The 22,467-nt window shown below is 42.1% G+C and overlaps 1 protein-coding gene across 1 annotated transcript in view; it reads left to right on the top strand.

Annotated features, from left to right (window-relative positions):
• The window catches only part of TBC1D5 (TBC1 domain family member 5), a 329,215-nt gene that overhangs the window by 287,471 nt on the left and 19,277 nt on the right, over positions 1-22,467 (top strand). The window contains exons 20-21 of the mRNA XM_054161226.1: positions 976-1,139; positions 18,313-18,412. Coding sequence (XP_054017201.1) covers positions 976-1,139; positions 18,313-18,412 — 264 coding nt within the window. The remainder of the gene's footprint in view (positions 1-975; positions 1,140-18,312; positions 18,413-22,467) is intronic.

Here is a 22,467-nt window from a genome sequence, read left to right as displayed (position 1 = left end):
AACTATTTTAGAACACTTTGTTAGCCTCAACTGGAAGAAATAGTCCTTACCAAAGACTGCCTGATTGCATGTGATGTCATGGTGCAACAGTTCCAGGCATCTACATGATGATCTCGAAGGTCTTTTCCAACCTGGTTAATTCTATTCTATTCTATTCTATTCTATTCTATTCTATTCTATTCTATTCTATTCTATTCTATTCTATGGCAGTGGACAACACTAGATTCTTTTGAAAAGCCACATGAAATGACACAAAGATCATTTCAGTAGACTCCAACAAAATGTGTTAGATGGGGATAGCCTTAAAATTTGAAAGCATGAGAATTTACATTCTTTCCCAAACTTAACTTACTTTTTCCTGTTCTAAGTCTAGACCTTGTCATCTGGATGCTCAGTGTCCAACCTAAGCTTGGGATTTGACATTCTTCTTCTTACCTTTCTTTACCAAGCTTTAGTGTTTTGTTTGGTTGGCTTGGTTTGGGTGGTGGTGGGGGTGTTTGTTGTTGGGGTTTGGTTTTTTTTTGGGGGGGGGGGTTGGTTTTTTTCTGAGAGAAAAAGGGTTTACTTCACAGTGCTGATGACATCAGATTATCTAGTTCATTATTATGAGATGGTGCTTTTGCTCATTATGTCACACAGGGAAGAGAAGGTCCTCAGTATGTGGTTATAATACGGTATATATACTGAGATTGTACTTATGTGTGTGTATATATATATACATATAGTTTCATATATATATACTCACTAGATTGTGTTTGTGTGTATATCTATATATACACTAAGATTGTGTATTTTTCTCTCATAGAAAAATAAAGGTCTGTGTATGTCAGAACAGTCTTTCACCGTGCATGCTGACATTTCATTCTGTGTTGAGCTATCTGTGAGTCTCAGTGAATGCCAATTAAGACAAGGAAGAGTTTACAGGGGAAAGAAACTGTGTGTTAATTCTTTTGTGACTTTACACTTGCTTTACAGGCCAGAGTTCGAAAAACATCAGTTCATCACCAAGCATTGAGAGCTTGTCTGGAGGGCGTGAATTCACAGGATCCCCACCTTTGTCTGCATCCAAAAAGGATTCCTTTTTCAGTACGATCTCACGCTCTCGTTCCCAGAGCAAAACCATGAGCAGGAAAGAATCGGTGAGTTTGTTAATGTTTTCAGTTATTTTTGTGTCACACTGCATTACTTGTTAGAGGCAATCATTTCTTCCATTCATTAAGCACTTGCTCTTGGAAATGTTTCCCTAAGCACACATTAATGGCAAAAGCAGCAATAAGCTATTTCAACCGTTTCTGTTGAGTAACATCTCTTATTATTGCTTCCATCCCATAATCCTACCTGAAAGGAAACTGTGAAAGGGCCTGTTGCCTCTGAGAAAGAGAAGTCCTCTAAGTTTGTTTGCTGTGTTAGACTGTTGGTGTAGCCCTGAAGCTAGTAAACAGTTTGGTGGGAAGCATATACGCTCAGCAGATCCAAGCATGTCCATCTGTTGTCCCTGAAATTCCTTAATACCTCAGAGGTTTCCCAGTGTCTGTAGCATCTGTAGTCTGCAGTCACAGTTCTATTTCTTGCACAGTTCTGACCTTCCATTTGGCCACAAGAAACTGTTATTTAAACAGATTGTTCTCATCCAAGAAAACCAGCTCTTATCATGGGTGTGTTCCAAAGAAATTCTCATCCCATCAGAGACATTTTAGGAGCACTGGACTGATAAACCTCATATGCCATGGAGCAGGAGGATTCTTGTTTATTTTACATACATGTTTCCCATTATCTTTCTGCTGATTAGAAACCATAGCAGATGGAAAAAGTTGTAATTTTTGGAAGGTAAAGGCATCCTGGTTTCCTCCAGTCCCCTTTTCACAAGTATATGTTCACATAACTCCTCACTGATTTCAGTAAATAGGAATTGTAATACCATTTCTATATTACAACATTCTTCAAGTGTTTGAAGCTAAATATGCAGAGATTTAAGCTGAAGATCTCAGCATTTTTATCCTGAAACAGTATAATATTTATTGAGTTACATCATATTTTCAGCTGTATATTAAAATGGTCCAATGAAATGCACAACTTTGCACACCTTGGCTCAGTTTTCATTCACTCAAAGAGGGGCTTTAATTCTTCTTTCAAAAGCTTCGGTGCCGTCTAAAGAGAAGCTAAGAAACTATGGTCATGGTCTGTGTCAACTTAAAACAGATTAAATTGAATATAAAGCTAAAAGCACAGATTAATATCTCTGTGCTTGTCCTCATCAGTTGAAGAAAATGAAGTGCACCAATGCTCAAGTTTTCTCTTCACTGAGAGAGTCGTCTGTCACTGGAATGTGCTGCCCAGGGAGGTGGTGGAGTCACCGTCCCTGGAGGTGTTCAAGAGGGGATTGGACGTGGCACTTGGTGCCATGGTCTAGTCATGAGGTCTGTGGAGACAGGTTGGACTCGATGATCTTTGAGGTCTCTTCCAACCTTTGTGATACTGTGGTACTGTGATGACATGATCTAAATCCAGCCTTTATTTACAACTTCTGTCCAGACCAGAACTTGGATTTTTTTGCACTAGTAGAGTTTAAGAATAATTCCTCCTTAGTTCTGTAACAGGTGACACAGAAGAATTTGCCATTAATCATTAACATGTTTTTCAGGTAAATAATTGTCCAAATTTATGATAGTTTATTAAAATTCTGTTCAAGGATTTTGGACAAAGAAGTATTCATTGGAACAGATTTGTAGTCCTTATGGTAGTTTGCAGTAGATTGGCAATCGTGGCAGACCAAGCAGAGCATCAGTTTTGAAAGTAATTCTTTGAACTGTGTTGTGGAATTTATAAATCTAGCATTTTGTGATTGAACAGCTAGAAAAGCTATTTCCTTATGTGCAGTTTTTGGTTGACCTTTAATAGAGGGAAACGGAATTTGTAGCAGCTCCAAGAGGAAAAGGTTTGTGTAAATCTCTTCTCTGCTGCTCAAGACAGTGTTTGGGGTTTCTTTTCCCATAAATTTCAGGATACTTTGTCTTCCATGTAGAGAAGAAAACCCCAGAAAGTTCCTCCTGAGGTCCTAAAATAGTCACTTCTGAATTTTCCAATCTTACAATTGCTTCATTTATATCTGGAGGCAAAAGAAGGCTTAAAAATAGAATTGCATTCACATCTTTGGTTTATTTATATAACTGAACTGGTTTGCAGTTTTTCTCTACTAATTATACAGATTATTTTGCTAAGTATTGGGGAAATTACCTTAGTTGGAACACAGCCATGCATCAATTGCTTTCTAAAAACATGGTTTCAAAATCGGTTATTCTTGCTGAGATGAAAGAGAATCCATTTCCCCTTCATCTTTGTACTTCTAATTAATGCCCTTCCCAAGTAAAGCAGAAATGGAATACATGCATAAAAATACATCCTTCAACTTGGAGTTTGAAAAACTGATTGTCACAGACCAGAGGATATCCCTGTAACATTTTCATGGCATGAATGTCATTAATCACAGGTTGTACTTGGAGTACTGTGTCCAGTGCTACTGGGCTCTCCAGCACAAGAGATGCATGATCGTACTGAAGAGAGTCCAGCAAAGGGCCACAAAGGTAATGAAGGTTCTGTGGCACCTCACATATGTGGCCAGCAGGAGCAGGGAGGTCATTCTGCCCCTGTACTCAGCATTGGTTAGGCCACACCTTGAGTACTGAGCCTAGTTCTGGGCCCCTCAATTCAAGAAAGATGTTGAGATGCTGGAACGTGTCCAGAGAAGGGCAACAAAGATGGGGAGGGGTCTAGAGCACAGCCCTGTGAGGAGAGGCTGAGGGAACTGGGGTTGCTTAGCCTGGAGAAATGGAAGCTGAGGGGAGACCTTGTTGCTATCACCCTGAAAGGAGGCTGTAGCCAGGTGGGGGTTGGTCTCTTCTCCCAGGCAATCTGTGACGGAACAAGAGGACACAGTCTCAAGCTGCACCAGGGGAGGTTTAGGCTGGATGTGAGGAAGAAATTCTTCACAGAAAGAGTGACTTGCCATTGGAATGTGCTGCCCAGGGACAGGGAGGTGGTGGAGACACCATCACTGGAGGTGTTTAAAAAGAAACTAGATGAGGCACTTAGAGCCATGGTTTAGTTGATTAGATGATGTTGGGTGATAGCTTGGACTTGATCTCACAGGTCTTTTCCAACCTGGTTAATTCTGTACTCCATATTCTGTAAAGGCTAAGAGAGTTGGTACTGTTCAGCCTGGGGGGATCTTGCCAGTGGATATAAATGCATGAAGGGAGAGTGCAAAGAGGACAGAGCTAGGGTCTTTTCAGGGATGCCCAGTGACAGGACTAGAACCAGTGGAAACACTGGAGGCTTTGAACAACAGGAAACATTTTTTCACTGTGGGAGTAACTGAGCACCAGCACAGTTTGCCAAAGGAGATTATGGCAATTCCATCCAGAAGCTACCTGGACATAGCCCTGGGCATCCTACTCTAGGTGGCTCTGCTTGAGCATGGGGTTGGATAGGATGAGCTTCAGCGGTTGCTTCCAACCTGTATCATCCTGGGATTCCGTGACAGGATGAACTGAATGTGGCTTGTCTGCATTCTTTCTTTCCTAAAGCCAGTCATAGAATCATAAAATGGTTTGGGTTGGAAGTGACCTCCAAAGGTCATCTAGTCCAACCTCCCTGCAGTGAGATCCTCCATTAGCTCAGGTTGCCCAGAGCACTGTGAAACCTGATCTTAACTATTTCCAAGGATGAGGCAACAAGATGGACTTTCTCTAGGAGAACTGTGATCAAAAATGCTATTTAAGTTGATTAATTTTCACCAGGCATAGGATGTTTCCATTTCTCATATAATGGACTTCTTGAAGTAATAACATTTGCATTAGATTTACTCTTCCAGATCTCTCAAATGCAAAGATCAATGGAATGACTTTTTTTACTGCTATTGTCAGAAACAGATGTCCTCTGTTTTATTTAGTTAAGGAAGGGAATCTACAGCCTCAGGGTTGAAAGCACAATATTAGACCCTGTTTGGCAATCCATGGCAGCCTGTGGTTTATCACGTTACTATTTACTGGTATTAGCTGTATGTAAACATGAGGCCCACCAAACGTGCTTGAAAGTCTGTTTTGTGTGCAGCAGTGAGATGTTTCCATATCTCTTCATACAGTTTCCAGCTTTCTGGCAGTAATAACTTAGGTTGCAGTTTCTGGAGCTGTCTTCCAATAAACAAGAACAGGAACTTTCAGTGTGTCATGAACTCCAGTACCCATTGTCATCTGGCTGGATCAGCCTTGCTGAAATAAAGTCCAAGAGAATTTTCCTCTCCCACCTGCCTCCTGCCCTGTCTAATTCTGCAGTTGGGGAATTGGGTGCATTTGTGATCCGTTTCTTTCTCGTTATGCTTCATTGGCATCCCAGGTGGAACTTTTGAGTTGACAAAGTGTATTAAAAGATTCCATTAAACACAGGAGAGACTTAAAGTTTTGATTCAGAGAAACTCTGTATCTTAATAAGTAAGTACATTTCTACATAAAAGGTTGTCATGCATCATGCCAGGTTTGATTGCACGGGCTTTTTAATTAAGTCAGATTTGTCAACATATGCTCTCGTCCCCACAAGCAGGTAACAACAACTGTTCCTGTCTGTGATTTACACAGCTATTCTGACTGATTTGCAGTTAGTTATGAGTACCCCTACAGGTTAGGAAATTAATATATGCCATTATTTTCAATTAAATAGGCATCTGCTCTGCTGATATAGGAACCTGATCTTAAGCAGGATTGCTGAAGTAGAAGTGAAGTAGAAGAGCCAGGCTCTACTTGGTGATGCCCAGTGACAGCACAAGGGGCAATGGTGGAAGTTGAGGCATAGGAAGTTCCATGGAAACGTGAGAAAGAATTTTTTTCCCTGTGAGGGTGACAGAAGACTGGTGTAAGCTGCCCAGGGAGGTTGTAGAGTCTCCCTCTCTGGAGATACTCAAGACCAGCCTGGATGTGTTCCTGTGTGATCTGGTCTAGGTGATGCTGCTCTGGCAGGGAGGTTGGACTGGATGAGCTTTTGAGGTCCCTTCCAGCCCCTAATTCTGTGATTCAAATAAAAGATCTGACAACAGTACAAGGGAAAATGAGCTGCCTTTAGACATATTTTTATTAGAAATACATGCAAGTTTCATATGATTTAGTAAAACAACAGCTGTGTGCATGAGTGGCAGCTTTGAATCCTAATGCTTCTTATCATTTTTGGAGTGATTCATTTTAGGGAAAAGAAACTGTACTGTGATAAAAACAGGAAGTTAATTGCATAGAATAAAAGATGAACAAATACCCAAGTGGCTCTGCAGTGCTTTTGCTGTCATATTATGAGTAATAAACATGTATACAGAATGGATCTGTGGGGTATTTGGAAGAGTTTAAAAATCACACACAGAATTAACCAAGTCCAACCTGTCACACAACACCTTCTAACCAGCTCAACCATGGCACTAAGTGCCTCATCCAGTCTCTTTTTAAACATTTCCAGGGACTCCACCACTTCCCCAGGCAGCCCATTCCAAAGGCCAATCTCTTTCTAGCCTAAACCTCCCCTGTTGCAGCTTGAGACTGTGTCCTCTTGTTCTGGTGCTGGGTGCCTGGGAGAAGAGACCAACCTCCGCCTGGCTACAACCTCCCTTCAGATAGTTGTAGACAGCAATAAGGTCTCCCTTGAGCCTCCTCTTCTCCAGGCTAAACAACCCCAGCTCCCTCAGCCTCTCCTCATAGGCCTTGTGCTCCAGACCCCTCCCCAGCTTTGTTGCCCTTCTCTGGAAACGTTCCAGCATCTCAACATCTTTCTTGAATTGAGGGTGAGGCTCTAGCTGTGCTCGAGTGCCTGCTGAGGCCACTCTCTGTCTCACCTGGAGGTGTCATCTTCATCAGAGGCCCCAGATTTCTTCAGAACACAACTTCAGTGAGGATGGCTGAGGAGGCTTTGGGCCAGGGAGGAGCTCAGGAGGGTTTTGGCCAAGGAGGAGATGAGAGGAGGGTTTGGGTCAAGCTGAAGCTCAGGTCAGTTGTGGCTTCATTTTGGGCTGCTCCCTCCAAAGCTGCTGCCTGGGGTGGGCAGGGCAGCTGACTTTCTGCACCTTGCCTCTGCTGCCGGTTGGCAGGTGACCCATCCTTGGTCTTCCAGGTGTTCAGAAAAGGCTTGGCTGTGGCACTTGGAGCCATGGTTTAGTTGTCAGGAGGCGCTGGGTGACAGGTTGGACTTGATGATCTCTGAGGTCTTTTCCAACCTTTTTGATTCTATGATTCTCTTGCAAAGTAGCACCATGAAATTATTGTCCATTTCTGTGTAGAGCTGAGAGACCTGCACTGAACTTAACAAAAACATGGACATGGATAAAAATCATCGCTCCAAATCAGACCATCTTTTGGGGGTGGAGGGAGGGGGGAGTTTTGTTGTTGGTTGGGTTTTGGTTGGGGTTTTTTTGTTTGGTTAGTTGGTTTTGGGTTTGGTTTTTTGGCTGGTTTGGGCTGGGGTTTTTTTTGCTTTGCTTTGGGTTTTTTTTATTGGGGGGTGGGGCGTGGGGGGATTGTGTTTTTATGGGTTTTGTTGTGGTTGTTGTTGGGTTCTGGTTTGGTTTGGGTTTTTGAGCCAAAAAAGATTTCTGTGTTTGAAAGATTTTCTTCCCACTGAAATAAATTATAAGTCTGTCTTTGATAGCTTGGGGGATTTTGGGCCTGTGTTTGGTTAAATCAAATAATTCTCTGTAAAAACAACAAAACTTCTGTTCTTTTAACAATGCAGAATAAATGGTGAGTGTTTACAGTCCCATCATAATTACTATACTTAAGTCTCAACCTCCTTAAACTCTGAACAATGTAATCACAGATTCTCAAAGCCCTAAATAATAAGATCCTGCCCTGGTCTGTGCCCTCGATCATGTTAGGAATCATATCAAAGGTCAAATACATCCAGCCTGAACCGAGACAGGGTTAGTGAAGCTTTTTTGCAACTGATACTTTAGAAAAGCTAACTGGGTATGAGTTTAACAAAGGGTATACTTTTGAGAGCCCTTCAGAAAGGGCTGTGTAGACTTTGAAGTGTGTGTGTGTTAAATTGCTCACTCAGGCAGCAACATTAAGAAACGTCGCCACGTAAGTACATCACAGCCAATCAACCCTTTCAATAACATTCACCCAAATACTTCAGTGGCATAATATTGAACATGAACTTTATTCATTGCAGAAGATCCACGTATTAATCATGCCATCTCCATGTTCATATGCATTCAAAAAATACTCAGCCCATTGTTTCAGAGAGCTCAGAGAGCAGTTTCTGCTGCTCAAATTTCTCTTCCATTTGTCACAGGGGTCTTACGCAGTCTTAAAGGGCAGTAGTCTGTGTACCAGGTAGGCAGAAAGTCTGTCAGATGTGATACTGAAATACAGTGGAGGAAATGGGATTCTTGTTCACCTATGTGTCTATTTATAGCTATTGCCAAAATGCTTCCAGCCATGCCATCTAAATTGATGTCTCAGTTTTACTATTTACGAAGAAATACTCCAATCTGATTAAATCAAAACTGTCAGGAGCAGCACTGAGAGAAACCTTTTATCAGTCTTAATGTTCAAAGGGATGCTTCCTATTACCATACAGTTCTTGCTGTTCTTACCTGTTTCCTTAGCAAGTAAAATACTAATGATTTGCTCAGTTGGTCAGTGTCTGCTCATCCACAATCAATTATGCAAAATATTTTGCATTCCATAGGTGTTCCAGCTTTTTGTGGATTTTGTTTTGCAACTGTCAGCAGTTGCCTAGTGCAGTGCCAGCAGGTGGACTCATGCGGGCAGCGGGCAGATAAGTCTTGCACATCACATCTGCTTGAAAAAGAGGTTTCTCTCCCAGGAGAGATTATCTGAGCATAGGAAATGAAGTATTGTTAAGAGGGAAAACACCCAGGCTAGATAAAAACAAGTTCTGCTTGTGCTCCACTAGCACAGTTGCTGGTTTCTAGCTCTGTGACAGCGAGGCTGGTGCACCTGGAAGCTGTTCCAATAATAGGTTCAACATTAGGAGCTGCTTTGGAAAATGTCCAAGCCCGTGGTCCTTTGCCACTAATGTCTCCAGGCAAGGTGGGGACACGGCAAACTAAGCTGGCTCCAACTGTGCAACACTGGAAAATTGACTTTGAACTGTTTAAGATGGGAATTCAGCAGCAGGACCTGCTGGTTAGAAGCTAGGAGCTGGAGTTTCAGCTATTTTCAGGATTTGAATTGAAATTAAATAGATCTGTCAGGGGGCATGGCAGATCCTTTGAGGCTCCATCATTCATTTGCTTCCAAATGTAACTGTATGTAAATATTTTCACCTTCTTTTAAAGTGATAATGAATAAATAGCTAGTCATAAATCACAATACTGCAACAGATATTTTGTCTCAAGGTCACTAATCTTAGTAGAGATTATAAATAAAGGCTGATCATAAATAAGTATTTTTTACCTCACTGTCCTCATAAAAGTAGCAGGCAAGGAAAAAGAGGGGAAAGAGCTGAACATGAATTCTTAGTTCTTGTATTTCAGAAAAGCTACAGATACATAATGCATGAAAATACACACAGAGACAGAGTGATTTTGCCCATCTTGAAATTAAGAGAGTAAGAAAAGCATAGGGTTTGTCTTCTTGAACAATGCTAACCCTGGAGTGTTAAAAATGTGAATATTGGAGGAGAGTTCCTGGCTCATTGCCTACTCTGAATCACAATTGCAACTCCTTCAGTTTTGTTAGGTTTTGTTTTCTGGTTTGGAATGGGGAGGAAAGTTAAGTACAGAGAGGCTGAAATTTTTATTTCCTCATTACATGTGTATAGCCTGGGAAAACATTGTGCCATTCCTCTCAGTTATTGCTGAAAGCACACAGACTAAGTCAGGATTGCATTAGTGTCCAAAAATAGGAGTCTTGGCAGGTGACTGCCTTCTAGCATTTTAATTTATCGGCAAATTTGTCTTGGTCTCATCCTTGTTGAACATTTCTATCTCTATCATAAAATTCCTTTCATGTCTTTGATGCTCGCTTTCAGTCAGAGCCCTCCGCACCAAATACTTTAGTTTGTTTTTCTGCAGTGTCAGAACATAACCTGATATAGCTTGGCTTCTAGGAGTCACAATGGGTATTTTGTTGACCTTTCTTTCAGCCTTCATTTTGTTTTCTTATTTTTCTCAGTTCCACTTCCATACTTTGTTCAGAGTGTTGTCACAGACATGCAGTCACTAAAGGTTGCACAGTGGCAGTTCTGTTTCAGGTTTTAAAGCAGGTAATTACTCTTCTGAAGTCACTTCTTTGAGCAGAAGAGGATGCATTGTGCCCTGGAATGTTTTAACTCTGACAGCACTGCATTTTGAACCTAGAATTCTAGGACTGCTTTTCACCTAAGTCATTTGTGCTTATTCTGATATTCCTTGATGTGTTTTGAGACATATAGTACTACTGGAGAGCAGAATTTCTGTGTTAGAAAGCAACATGCCAAAGTAATGATAAGGCAGAGGAGAAAAGAGAGAAAAAGGAAAGTTTGTTTCTGTCAGTTTTCCTTCTTTACTGTGCTTAACTGCATAACTTACCTTTATTAATCTAACAGAGAACTTGTTTGTGCTTTAAGGGTTCTGATCTAGTAAAGCGCTAAAATAAGTACGTGACTATCAGCAAGTATAAAGTCCAATTTCCTACTTTCAGCAGCTATGCCTACTGGCTGTACACAGTGAAATCAACAGATTTAGAAGGAAAGTAATAAGGAAAGAAAGATGTTCCTGCTTAAGATGCCTCATACCATCCTGGGATTGGAGAAGCAGTCTGAGTTAAAATGGTGTCAGACTTGACTCAGGGTCCCTGTGGATGCAGTCTAAAGGAGCAGCGTATTTGTTTATAGGATTTATCTGCAAATACTGCTCTTAAAATGTTTAACATTGATGAAAATATATTCACAATTCTGAAGAAGTGACAATTCTGCATATGGGAAGACCACAACACAGGAGTGAGGTGTATTTGGAAACATATCTAGTACGGGGATTCTTTGGCTGGCACAGGGACACAGAATTATTGACAGGACACTACCAGTTCAGCACAGGACCTCAGTACATAACCTCTACTTCTGCAGGGATTAATGCACAAAGGCAGTGTCTGAATTTTGTTTCCTCTCAGGGTAGCATTAACATCTGGAATTATTCCAACTTGTGCAAACATTTCACGAGTAACAAATTTCTCAGTATGAAAATGACAAAATATCTTCCATCCTTGATTCTGATGGTTAACTTGCATCTAATCATTCCATAGCCCCCTCCCCAGAGAAGAAACACTCTCTGAAATCTGCAAAGCAGATGCCTTACGAAAACTCTCCTACAAATTCCACCTTGCCATTGACACCACTTTGGTTGCTAACTTGCTGAAGCCACGTCTATAAGATGGACTAATACAGCCATATTGTTTCCATGTCCCCCCCATATGTGTGTCTGCAGCCATCTGTTGTCTCTTGGCTTACACTACTAAATCCTCTAGAGAAGCAGGGTTTTTTTCTTTATGTTTCTACAGCACCCAGCAGAGCCAAGGTCTTGGTCCTGATGAGGGCCCAGGATAGATAAGGTAAATTAGCAAATTAAAGAAATGAAAAACTAGCTTTAGTTTCCACTGTATTAGTCATTGTTCAAAAAGCAGTGGTTTCTAGATTAAATGTCAGCACAGTCTGTAGACTATTCTGTGGCTGGCATAGATTGTCACCAAAAAGATGATGGGTGTTTCAACCAACATTCAGCTTTCAGGGGTTCAAGGTTAAAAGATTAAATTGTGTATTTATTTGATAGATTCAAAAATTGAAACTAAATAAATCCCCACAGAAGGGAAACAGTAGCCACTGCTTTCCTTACTCCAGGAAAATTTGCATCCAATTAAATGAGCAAGCAGTTTATGCCATGCATCTGAACCTTGCTTGACAGGGTTACAATGCTGGCAATATCCAAAAGATACATTCTGTGTACACTGAAGTACTGGTAATCCTAGAATTGGTAGGGTTGGAAGGGACCTCAAGGATCATCAAGTTCCAACCCCTCTGCCATGGGCAGGGACACCTCACACTACATCAGGTTGCTCACATCCACAGCCAGCCTGGCCTTAAAAACCTTCAGGCATGAGGCTTCCACCACCTCCCTGGGCAACCTGTTCCAGTGTCTCATCACCCTCATGGGGAAGAACTTCCTAACATCCAATCTGAATCTACCCATTTCTAGTTTTTTTCCATTCCTCCTAGTCCTATCACTACCTGACCTGAGACTGCAATTCTCTGGCTTCAGTATTTCCTTGTATCAATCTCATTTTCCCCATTTTCCTCTAAATGTTTCGATACCTCATCAGAATTATTTTCTAGTTTGCCCTGCCAATTTGCTAACAGCTCATGGGATGTTTCCTTAGTGCTCTTGTTATGAATACTGAAGGATTTGAGAATGTGGCTGGGAAAATTAATGCAGGAAAACTATTAACTACAAAAAAGAAATGTTAACCTTTGTCCAAGAAATCCTTGCTCTGCAAATCCTTGTAGTCTGGGAAAGTATTCTGGGCAGTACTGTTACGTGGTTATACCATGACATCTTTTTTGCTCTGCACTGTACCCATCATAGACCAGCATCAAACAAGACACCAGGAAGACTGGGCCCTTCCTCTGATAGAACTCTGTCACTTTTTCTGTTATTATTTATTCTGGTTTTAATTGCAGCATTATTGCTTATAAACACCTCAGATACCTTTACAACACGCTTTGCTTTGAAGGTAGTTTCACTTGGCAGTGCTGCCAGGTTAATTCACTGAGTACATAACCAGGTGGATAGATGATGGTGAATGTGGTTTATCTTGACGTCAGCAAAGCATTTGACACCATCTCCCACAGCATCCTCGCAGCTAAACTGAGGCAATGCTGTCTAGATGATCAGGTAGTGAGGTGGATGTGAAGTGGTTGAAGGGAAGAAGTAAGAGCTGTGGTCAATGGGATGGAGTCCAGTTGGAGACCTGTACCTAGTGGAGTCCTCAGGGGTCAGTACTGGGACCAGTACTATTCAATATATTCATCAGTGACCTGGATGAGGGCACAGAGAGCACTGTCAGCAAGTTTGCTGATGACACAAAACTGGGTGAAGTGGCTGACACAGGAGGGCTGTGCTGCCGTTCAGCCAGACTTAGGCTGACAGTTGGGCAGGGAGAAATGGAATGAAATTCAACAAGGGCAAGTGTAGAGTATTGCACCTAGGAAAGAACAACCCCAGTTTATCAGTATAGGTTGGGGACTGACCTGTTGGAGAGCAGTGAAGGGGAAAAGGACATGGGGGTCCTAGTGGATGGGAGGTTGGCCATGAGACAGCAGTGTGCTCTTGTGGCCAAGAAGCCAAATGATATCCTGGGGTGGATTAGAAGGGCTGTGGCTAGCAGGTCGAGAGAGGTTCTCCTCCCCCTCTGCTCTGCCCTGGTGAGGCTGCATCTGCAATATTGTGTCCAGTTCTGGGCCCCTCAGTTCAAAATGCAGCTCAGGGAACTTCTTCAAAGAGTCCAGCACAAAGATGATTAAGGGAGAGGAACATCTTCCTTATGAGGAGAGCCTGAGGGAGCTGAGGGCTCTTTAGCTTGGAGAGGAGGAGCCTGAGGGGTGACCTCATTCATGTTTATAAAGATGTAAAGGGTGAGTGCCAAGAGGATGGAGCCAGGCTCTGCTCAGTGATGGCCAATGACAGCACAAGGGGCAGTGGTGGAAGTTGAGGCATAGGAAATTCCATGGTAACATAAGGAAGAAATTTTTCCCTCTGGGGGTGATGGAACACTGGACCAGGCTGCCTAGGGAGGTTCTGGAGTCTCCCTCTCTGGAGATATTCAAAACCCACCTGGATGTGTTCCTGTGTGATCTGGTCTAGGTGATCCTGCTCTGGCAGGGGGCTTGGACTGGGTAATCTTTGGAGGTTCCTTCCAGCCCCTAACATTTTGTGATATTCAGGAGGATTCAACTTTAAGGTGAATGGAGTTTTGGCATTCTGAGTATTCATAAATGAAGTGCTTGGACTTGCATTGTTGTAAGCTGTTGACAACAGTTTGCTTTTCCTTGACTTTCTACATGAGTAAAACAGACAAAAATACACTTTTTCTTTCATTTCCTGAACAGTAAGACTGAAAACTAACTGATGTTATGAAAGAAACATGTTACAGTTGTGATTTAGTGAGCTCATATTCCCTGTTTTCCAGCCTTTATACTTCTTGTCAAGCTACATGTATTTGGGAGAAAACTTGTTCAAACTGATAAAAACAAGGTTGAGAAACAATGGCCTCTGCCAAAACTATATTTTGACAGCCCCTGGCTTGTGTAGGATGCTAAATTCCAGTGCACTTACCCATGTCCTCAAACCTTATTGCAGCTTGTAAAGAGAGGAGCTGTGAAAGGATGGGATTACAATGTCAAAACTGTAAAACTTCCTCTAATCTGTTCTTGCAGGTGCTGAGCACTTTCAGTTAGCCACAGCTGGTTTTCTGAAACAGTAAAACTTGATGAAAAGCAGAGCATGGTAGAGGCATCACTGATCTCCTTGTGATCTCAGGAGAGAAGGAAGGATATAAAAAATTTATTCCCATAGCTGTCTCTGTAAAGGTGAGAAGACAGATGAAAAGGAAATGTAATAAAAAGGGAAGGGCAAGCTTTGGACAAAAGTAGAACACCAGAACTGTATAGATGGGTGAGGAAAAAAAATAGCATAGGAACAGCAAACAATTAATCATAAAGGAATTCATTTTCGTGGCAAAAGACAAAAGGAAGTTTGACAAAGTAAGCAAAGTTCTGGATGTGGATAAGAAGAAAGACAAATATGAGCAGCACAAATATAAGTCAAGTGTTTTGCAGATTGCATCTTCCCACAACAAGGCAAATAGCTGGAGCTGTGTGTATGGAGGCACTCAAATAGAGGCATGTGTTGGCTGGAGTCACAAATGATAGCCTGCTTTATATTGGTAGTGAAATGTAAATCACTGTGGCATCACAAATAATCTGCTTCCTTTTCATTCTTGTATTCATTTCAAGATGTGGCTGATTATCTGTAAGGCTGTACATCATCTGGAATGCTGAAGGTGGGGAAAAGTTTCTTGAGAGCCCTGGAATAAATGTGCAGGACGTATTATTAAGTTGATTTTCTGCAAGACTGCATCGTTAAATTTGCACATCTTGGTCTCACATGTCTGCTGCAGTGACACTTTTGATTTGCTGCTTGATTTGCTTTTCTACCACATAATGCAGCTTCCAATATGAGAAAATGTTGAGCTTATGTGATTTATAGAACATGTTGTTTGGTAAGGCCATATTGATTTTTTTCTTTTTCTTTTGGTTAGCTACTTAAAGTCTTGATTGTTATTTTGTGGTCAACATGTTAATCCTTGAGTGCTGTGGCTAAAAGAGTTTGAATCACTCTTGACATGTTTTGGGGACTCTGTGTGTCGAATCAGGTGAAAGGCCAGTTTCTCAAGGAAGAATAGACTGTAAGGTTTTTCTTTTGACTTACATTTGGCCTGTTGCAAAATGTGCAAGTTTCTGTTCATGCATAAGAGAGATCAAACCAGCACTACTATCTGTACACACAATAAACATCACAGAATCACAGCAACATTCTGGTTGGAAAAGATCCTCAGGATCACCAAGTCCAACCCAGAACCCTACTCTGCAAGGGTCACTCCTAAACCATACCCACAAGCATGCTTTTGGAAATAAGTGTCAAAATCCTAAGTAGAAGTTTATTCACATTATCACTGAAGCTCTCAGCTTGGAAAAGGCCCTCAGGATCATCCAGACCAGCAGATAACTCTACAAAGTTCACCCCTACCTGGAGGTGTTCAAGAGGAGATTGGACGTGGCACTTGGTGCCATGGTCTAGTCGTGAGGTCTGTGGAGACAGGTTGGACTCGATGATCCTCGAGGTCTCTTCCAACCTTAGTGATACTGTGATACTGTGATATCCCCAAGCAGCACACCTAAACATCTATTGCATTCACTCCTCTTCCTTCTTTTGCATGGCCAGTCATTTCATCAGAGCAGGCAACCAGACTGGTCAAGCATGATTTTGTCACAGTAAATCTTTGCTGACTTTCCTTGAGTACGGTCTTGTCCTTTACGTGTTGGAAACTGATTCCAAGAAGACATGCTCCGTTATTTTTCCAAGCACTCATGTGAAGCCAACCATTTTATAGCTCCATAGATTCTTCTTCTCACTTTTCTTTAACAGGGGTGGAAAATTAACCTTCCTCCAGTCATCAATGGATGTCCTGTAATAGCAGTGTTTTGTCACAGATGATAGGCAGTGTGTTGCATCAGCTTTCCAGAACCCATGGGTGTATCACATCTGGCCTCACGTGGTAGAACACATGCTGCTTCTTCAGTTACTATTGCCCCCCTGACTCTCAGACATCCCTGTCCTTCCCAAACTGTACATGCAGAGGCCTAGGAGCAGACTTGGCCTAAAAAGTGAGAGGCAAAAATGGTATTGAGTGGTGCAGGCTTTTTAGTATCATCTGTCAGTATCTTATCTCCCCTAGTAAGCAATGGACCTACAATGGCTTTGAACCTCCTTTTTGCTGCTCACATACTTGCAAAATTCCTTCTTGTTACCCTTTAATGTCCTCCATTAATTTTAGCTCCAGCTGGGTTTTGTCCTTCCTAGTTTTGTTCTCGTGTCCAAACAATGACTGTGTGCCTGTCCTCTGTTTCCTGTCATTGTTTCTACATATGTGCTCTCCATTTCCACCATTTCCAGCTCCATATGTGCTTTTCCCATTTTAATTCATTAAGAAGCTCCTTCCTCAGCCAAGTGGACCTTCTGCATGCCTTGTCCATATGTGCTGCTTCCCCATGTATTTCTGGGTTAGATGAGTAAATGTGTTCACAAATGTATTCCTCCCTGTCCTTGCCAGGTAGACCTATTCTCTAAGTTGCCTTTCTTCATTAATTTGGGTCCACAAGCAAGACAATTGAATTCCAGCAAGTGTCACCAAATATGTAGCCATGTGTGATATTCTGGATATATCTGCTTCTGTCCAGGCTTTTCCTGTATGTCATAGGATTGAAGAGAAACATCATCAGGATACTTGTTCTCTTCGCCTTTGCTCAGGAGCCCTACAGTCACTTCTGAACTTAAATGATTTCACATGACCATGTCATTGGTGTATGCATGAATAAGCAGAGAGAAATTCAGAACATTTGGTGCCCCTAAACAGTCTTTTGGCAACACCACAAATTGAGACTCCATGCAAGCAAGAAACCTCCCTAGCTGATGAGTCTGGCTGCAAGAGAGTCACCAGCTACTCACTGTCACACATCACTTTATCTTGTGCACTCTGGTACAGTGTCCAACTTGGATTCTTCTTCTGAGGGGGGTTGTTCTAAAGGAGTTGCTGTGGAAATTACTCCTCCAAAAATGAGATTGCTTTTTTTCTCATTTCATGAGTTTTTTAAGGCACCCATGCAGTACTGCCTTGGCACCTGCAAAAACAGGTAGCTAATCTGTGAAGAAATATGAATTGTTAATCCTTCTAAGATCAAGGTAGGCAGACTTCTGTTATGCTCTTTAGAAGGTAAAAGGGTAGCATTAATAAATACTGAAACCTTAACACCAAACCCTATTTCCATCCAATGAATTAAAAGAACCTATCACAGAATCAACCAGGTTGGAAAAGACCTCAGAGATCATCAAGTCCAACCTATTACCTAATACCTAACACCTCCTGACAACTAAATCATGGCTCCAAGTGCCATGTCCAGTCACTTTTTGAACACCTCCCGGGACGGGGACTCCACCACCTCCCTGGGCAGCACATTCCAATGGCCAATTACTCTTTCTGTGAAGAAATGCTTCCTAACATCCAGCCTAAACTTCCCCTGGCACAGCTTGAGACTGTGTCCTCTTGTTCTGTTGCTGATTGCCTGGGAGAAGAGACCAACCCCCACCCATCTACACTCTCCCTTCAGGTAGTTGTAGAGAGCAATAAGGTCTCCCCTGAGCCTCCTCTTCTCCAGGCCAAGCAGCCCCTGCTCCCTCAGCCGCTCCTCACAGGGCTTGCGCTCAAGTCCTCTCCCCAGCCTCTTGCCCTTCTCTGGATATGCTCAAGTATCTCAATGTCCTTCTTACATTGAGGAGCCCAGAACTGGACTTGAAAGTCTTTCCATAAAGACAGATGGAAGGGGATTTGCTTTATTTCTCATATTTTCTCAAGGACAAACCAGAAGATGGCTAAGCGTGTCAAGGGTTACCAATCTGTCTGTGTACCATAAAAAAGGTGGAGTTTTATTCTAATGACTTTCTCATTGCAGGAGGAGGAATTGGAGGCCCAGATTTCATTTCTACAGGGGCAGCTAAACGACTTGGAAGCCATGTGCAAATACTGTGCAAAGATGATGAACACACATCTTGGTAAGTGCAGTACCCTCTATTAATCTGGAAATCTTTGCAAAGGCTCTTTTCTAGTTTGTGTTAGAACTTGTCTTAAAATATTTCCTATTAGGAGAATGTTTATGTTGGGGCTGTTCAGTCTGGAGAAGAGAACGCTCCGAGGAGATGTTATTGTGGCCTTCCAGTATCTGAAGAGGGCCTACAAGAAAGCTGGGGAGGGACATTTTAGTGTGTCAGGTAATGATGGGTCTAAGGGGAATGGAAAAAGACTAGAAAGGGGTAGATTCAGATTGGATGTTAGGAAGAAGTTCTTCCCCATGAGGCTGGTGAGGCACTAGAACAGGTTGCCCAGGGAGGTGGTGGAAACCTCATCCCAGGAGGTATTTAAGGCCAGGCTGGCTGTGGCTCTGAGCAACCTGATGTAGTGTGAGGTGTCCCTGCCCATGGCAGGGGTGTTGGAACTAGATGATCCTTGAGGTGCCTTCCAACTTTAATAGTTCTATGAATCTATGTAGTACAGTGTTGCAGCTGCTGCTCTGAGGGCAGCTGCTGGATGCCTGCAGAGTGCAGGATTCCTTAGCTGACCAATTCCTTAGCAGGCTGCAAAACAATCACATTCCACGGGGGCCAAGAACAACAGCCTCACCTTGGCACTCTTGGATTGAAACATGCTGCAGAAGCCACCTCCTGGACGTTCTGGCATCTTTCATTGGGAGTACCTTTTAGCTTAGTGATGTGGTTGGATTTTACTCATTAAGGGCTTGATAACAGAGTATAGAAACAGCCACTCCAAGCACCTTGAGTTAGGGACTTGGGTTAGGAGCAGACTGGGGGTTTAGGGCTGCTAGGGACTTCTGCTTCTGTTAGTTATCTACTTCTTCTGGCAAAGGCTTTGGTTTAGGGATGCTGCTAGGGATATGCTTGGGACTTCTGTTAGCTACTTTGGTAAAAGTATTTTTAAACTGTGCAAAACTGAAGTCCCAATGTTAGTGTATTTAGTTACATGAAAAAAACACCACTGCTGTTAAGAAATCAGGGCACAACTGTAACACTTTATAGCCTGCAATATCAAAGCAAATTAAAATTGAATATGTTTGGTGTGTAGAACAAGGTATATGATACCTAAGGTCAAAAGGATCAGACATAAAAGCCATATTATACTTGTATTTTCGTTTTCTTTATGTGAATGTTTTAGCAGCCACTGTTATGAGATGAGAAAAAGCCATAAATACTGTGTTATTTGAAAGCTAGGAGTCACAGCCTGTATCAGTATAGGTTGGGGACTGACCTGTTGGAGAGCAATGAAGGGGAAAAGGAAATGGGGGTCTTAATGGATGGGAGGTTGACCATGAGCCAGCAGTGTGCTAATGTGGTCAAGAAGGCCAATGGCATCCTGGGGTGGATTAGAAGGGCTGTGGTTAGTAGATCAAGAGGGGTTCTCCTGACCCTCTACTCTGCCCTGGTGAGGCTGTATCTGCAGTATTGTGTCCAGTTCTGGGCCCCTCAGTTCTGGAAGGACCTCAGGGAACTGCTTGAAAGAGTCCAGCACAGAGCCACAAAGATGATTAAGGGAGTGGAACATCTTCCTTATGAGGGCATCACCCAGCAGAGCCTGGCTCCATCCTCTTGGCATTCACCCTTTACATCTTTATAAACATGAATGAGGTCACCCCTCAGGCTCCTCCTCTCCAAGCTACAGAGCCCTCAGCTCCCTCAGTCTCTCCTCGCAAGGCAGATGTTCCATTCCTTTGACCATCTTTGTGGCTCTTGGCTGGACTCTTTCTAGTAGCTCTCTGTCCCTCTTGAACTGAGGGGTGACCTCATAACATTCTGTGATTCTGTGTGAAAAGTGTAACCCTCTAGCCCAAACGGCTTTAATCCAATGTATTGCTTCTGTGAGGGTATGTGTGTAATTATGAGATTAGAGGGAGGCAAAATTGCTAAATCATTAGCTACAGAAATGATGGGCAAAGCTTACTGTGTCAAGAGGAAAAGCTGAGGTTTCTTTCCTATGTTACTCTCACAGGACAGGGAAAGCCATCCCCTGTACCTCAGTGGCTGCAGGGGTGCGCTGGATGTATTGTGGCAGCCCCACAGCACTTGTGGAGCCTTCCAGCTTAGATGCTTCTAAGTCCCACTCTACTCACTGTGCCTCTTCACAGTATTCCTGCATATCTTTTCAACATTTGTAACCTTTGTTTTCAGTGATGTGTTTGAATCCCGTAGGGATTAACAGTTCTGCATGATAGACAGCACAAGAGAGACTGAGATTCTACCAACTTTCACAGCTCCTATGCTTGCAGCAAACTGAAGAGGTTAGGTATCCCCAAATATGCCAGCAGGTGATCCATGGGAAGGCAAGAAACACACACCAGGTTTCTTGCTGGTCTGAGCTTTGCAAAATCCCTTCTCAGCTGAAGCCTGTCGGTCACTTTCCTCCTGCTGATCTGAGCAGCACATGCCGTCAGGCTGTCCAAGAAAAGGGGTTTCCTGTAGCACCACAGAACACCCCCTGAGGATTATCTCCAGTGTCCATCCACTGCTTGAGGCTTCAGGAAATGGCAGCAATATAAAATTCAGAGCATATCTGCTCATTTCTGAGTTCAGGGCAAAGTAGGCAGAGGCTACTACTGCCCCTGGTCTGATTCTTCCCCAGGTATCTTACTCATGAAAATTGCTTCATTTCAGAGACCACAGAGCAGATGATGAGTGATACCACTCCTTAAGGACACAACTTCAAGGATATTACTTCATCCTGTGAGGCTAATATTTCTGACTTCATCTCTCAGCTTTTGGCTCCTGTAGCATTCTTGAGAGCATGGCTGCAAATCCTCATTTAATTTACCTGCACACATTGATGAAGTAATCTCTCAAGGCTGTCTTTGCTAGCTAGGACACTTTAAGGTTCATTTTATATGAGTTGATTTTTAGACCCCATCATTTCTGTGGTCTTCCTTTGAATTCTTCAGAGTTCTCATACACTTTCTGAAATGGGTTAATCAGATCAGGATACACTGTACCAGGACTGGGCTCAGCAAAGTGGTTGCTCAGCAAAGGGAAGGACATCTCTTTGCTCTAAGGTAGCATTCCTTTCCTGAAACATTTTTAATGCAGCCTCACATTAGTGCTCCTTGATACAGCTTTCTGAACAGAGGATTTTATCCTGTAGGCAAAAGCAGGAAATGTTTATTTCTGTATATGTTCCTTGCATTTGATCATGTTAAAATTCACTTCTTGTAATTTGGCTTTGTAGCTAAATACTTCAGGTCACTCTGCGATGTACTTTGTTTTCTGTAACCACTCTAACTGCAGTTAACCACCATCCATTTAATGGCTGTCTAAAGTATTGATAAAAACCTAGGGATGTATAAAATTTAAGGAGCCTTCCAGAACTAATTCCTTCAGCAAAAAATTAGCATTGTTAAGAGAACTGTTGTTAAGAAATCAAGGCACAACTAATCAATAACTTAGGTTTTTTTTAGCCTAAAGCTTGCCTTTTAAATTAGATAACATTTACATTCTTTGTCTTAAAAAACCCCACACTTTCTTGGACTGACTTTTTAAACATTGTGGTTTTTTCCCAGACTTTGTTATACAATTAATATTTTTTTATCCTGTATTGACTGCATTATATTTGCAGGTCACTTTTTAACAAAGCAGTCTAAGTTCAGGCTTCTAAAAATGCATGCCCAGTGAGCATTCACAACAGAACTATTTAATTGGCACTATAAATCAGAGTGTCAGACAGTTATAAAATGTTCTTTTTGTGCTTTCCAGTGAGGCAACTCAGAATTTTTTGGCTGTCTTTTCTCAAGTTCTTTCCCTTACAAGGGGGAGTGTGGTGACAGTGAAGGGCAGTTACTGCATGGCAGAGATCACACAATCACACAATTAGTCATGCCTTTCCCAAAGTCAGTTAATAATAATAATAATAATAATAATAATAATAATAATAATAATAATAATAATAATAATAATAATAATAATAATTTAAAAAAAACCAGGTTGGAAGAGACCTTCAAGATCATTGCGTCCAACCCATCAACCAATCCAACACCACCCAAACAACTAACCCA

This window comes from Dryobates pubescens, chromosome 4 (assembly GCF_014839835.1).
Source record: "Dryobates pubescens isolate bDryPub1 chromosome 4, bDryPub1.pri, whole genome shotgun sequence".
In the NCBI taxonomy this organism is placed as follows: domain Eukaryota; kingdom Metazoa; phylum Chordata; class Aves; order Piciformes; family Picidae; genus Dryobates; species Dryobates pubescens.
Note: the sequence above shows the minus strand (reverse complement) of the source record. Positions and strands in the feature narration are given on the sequence as shown.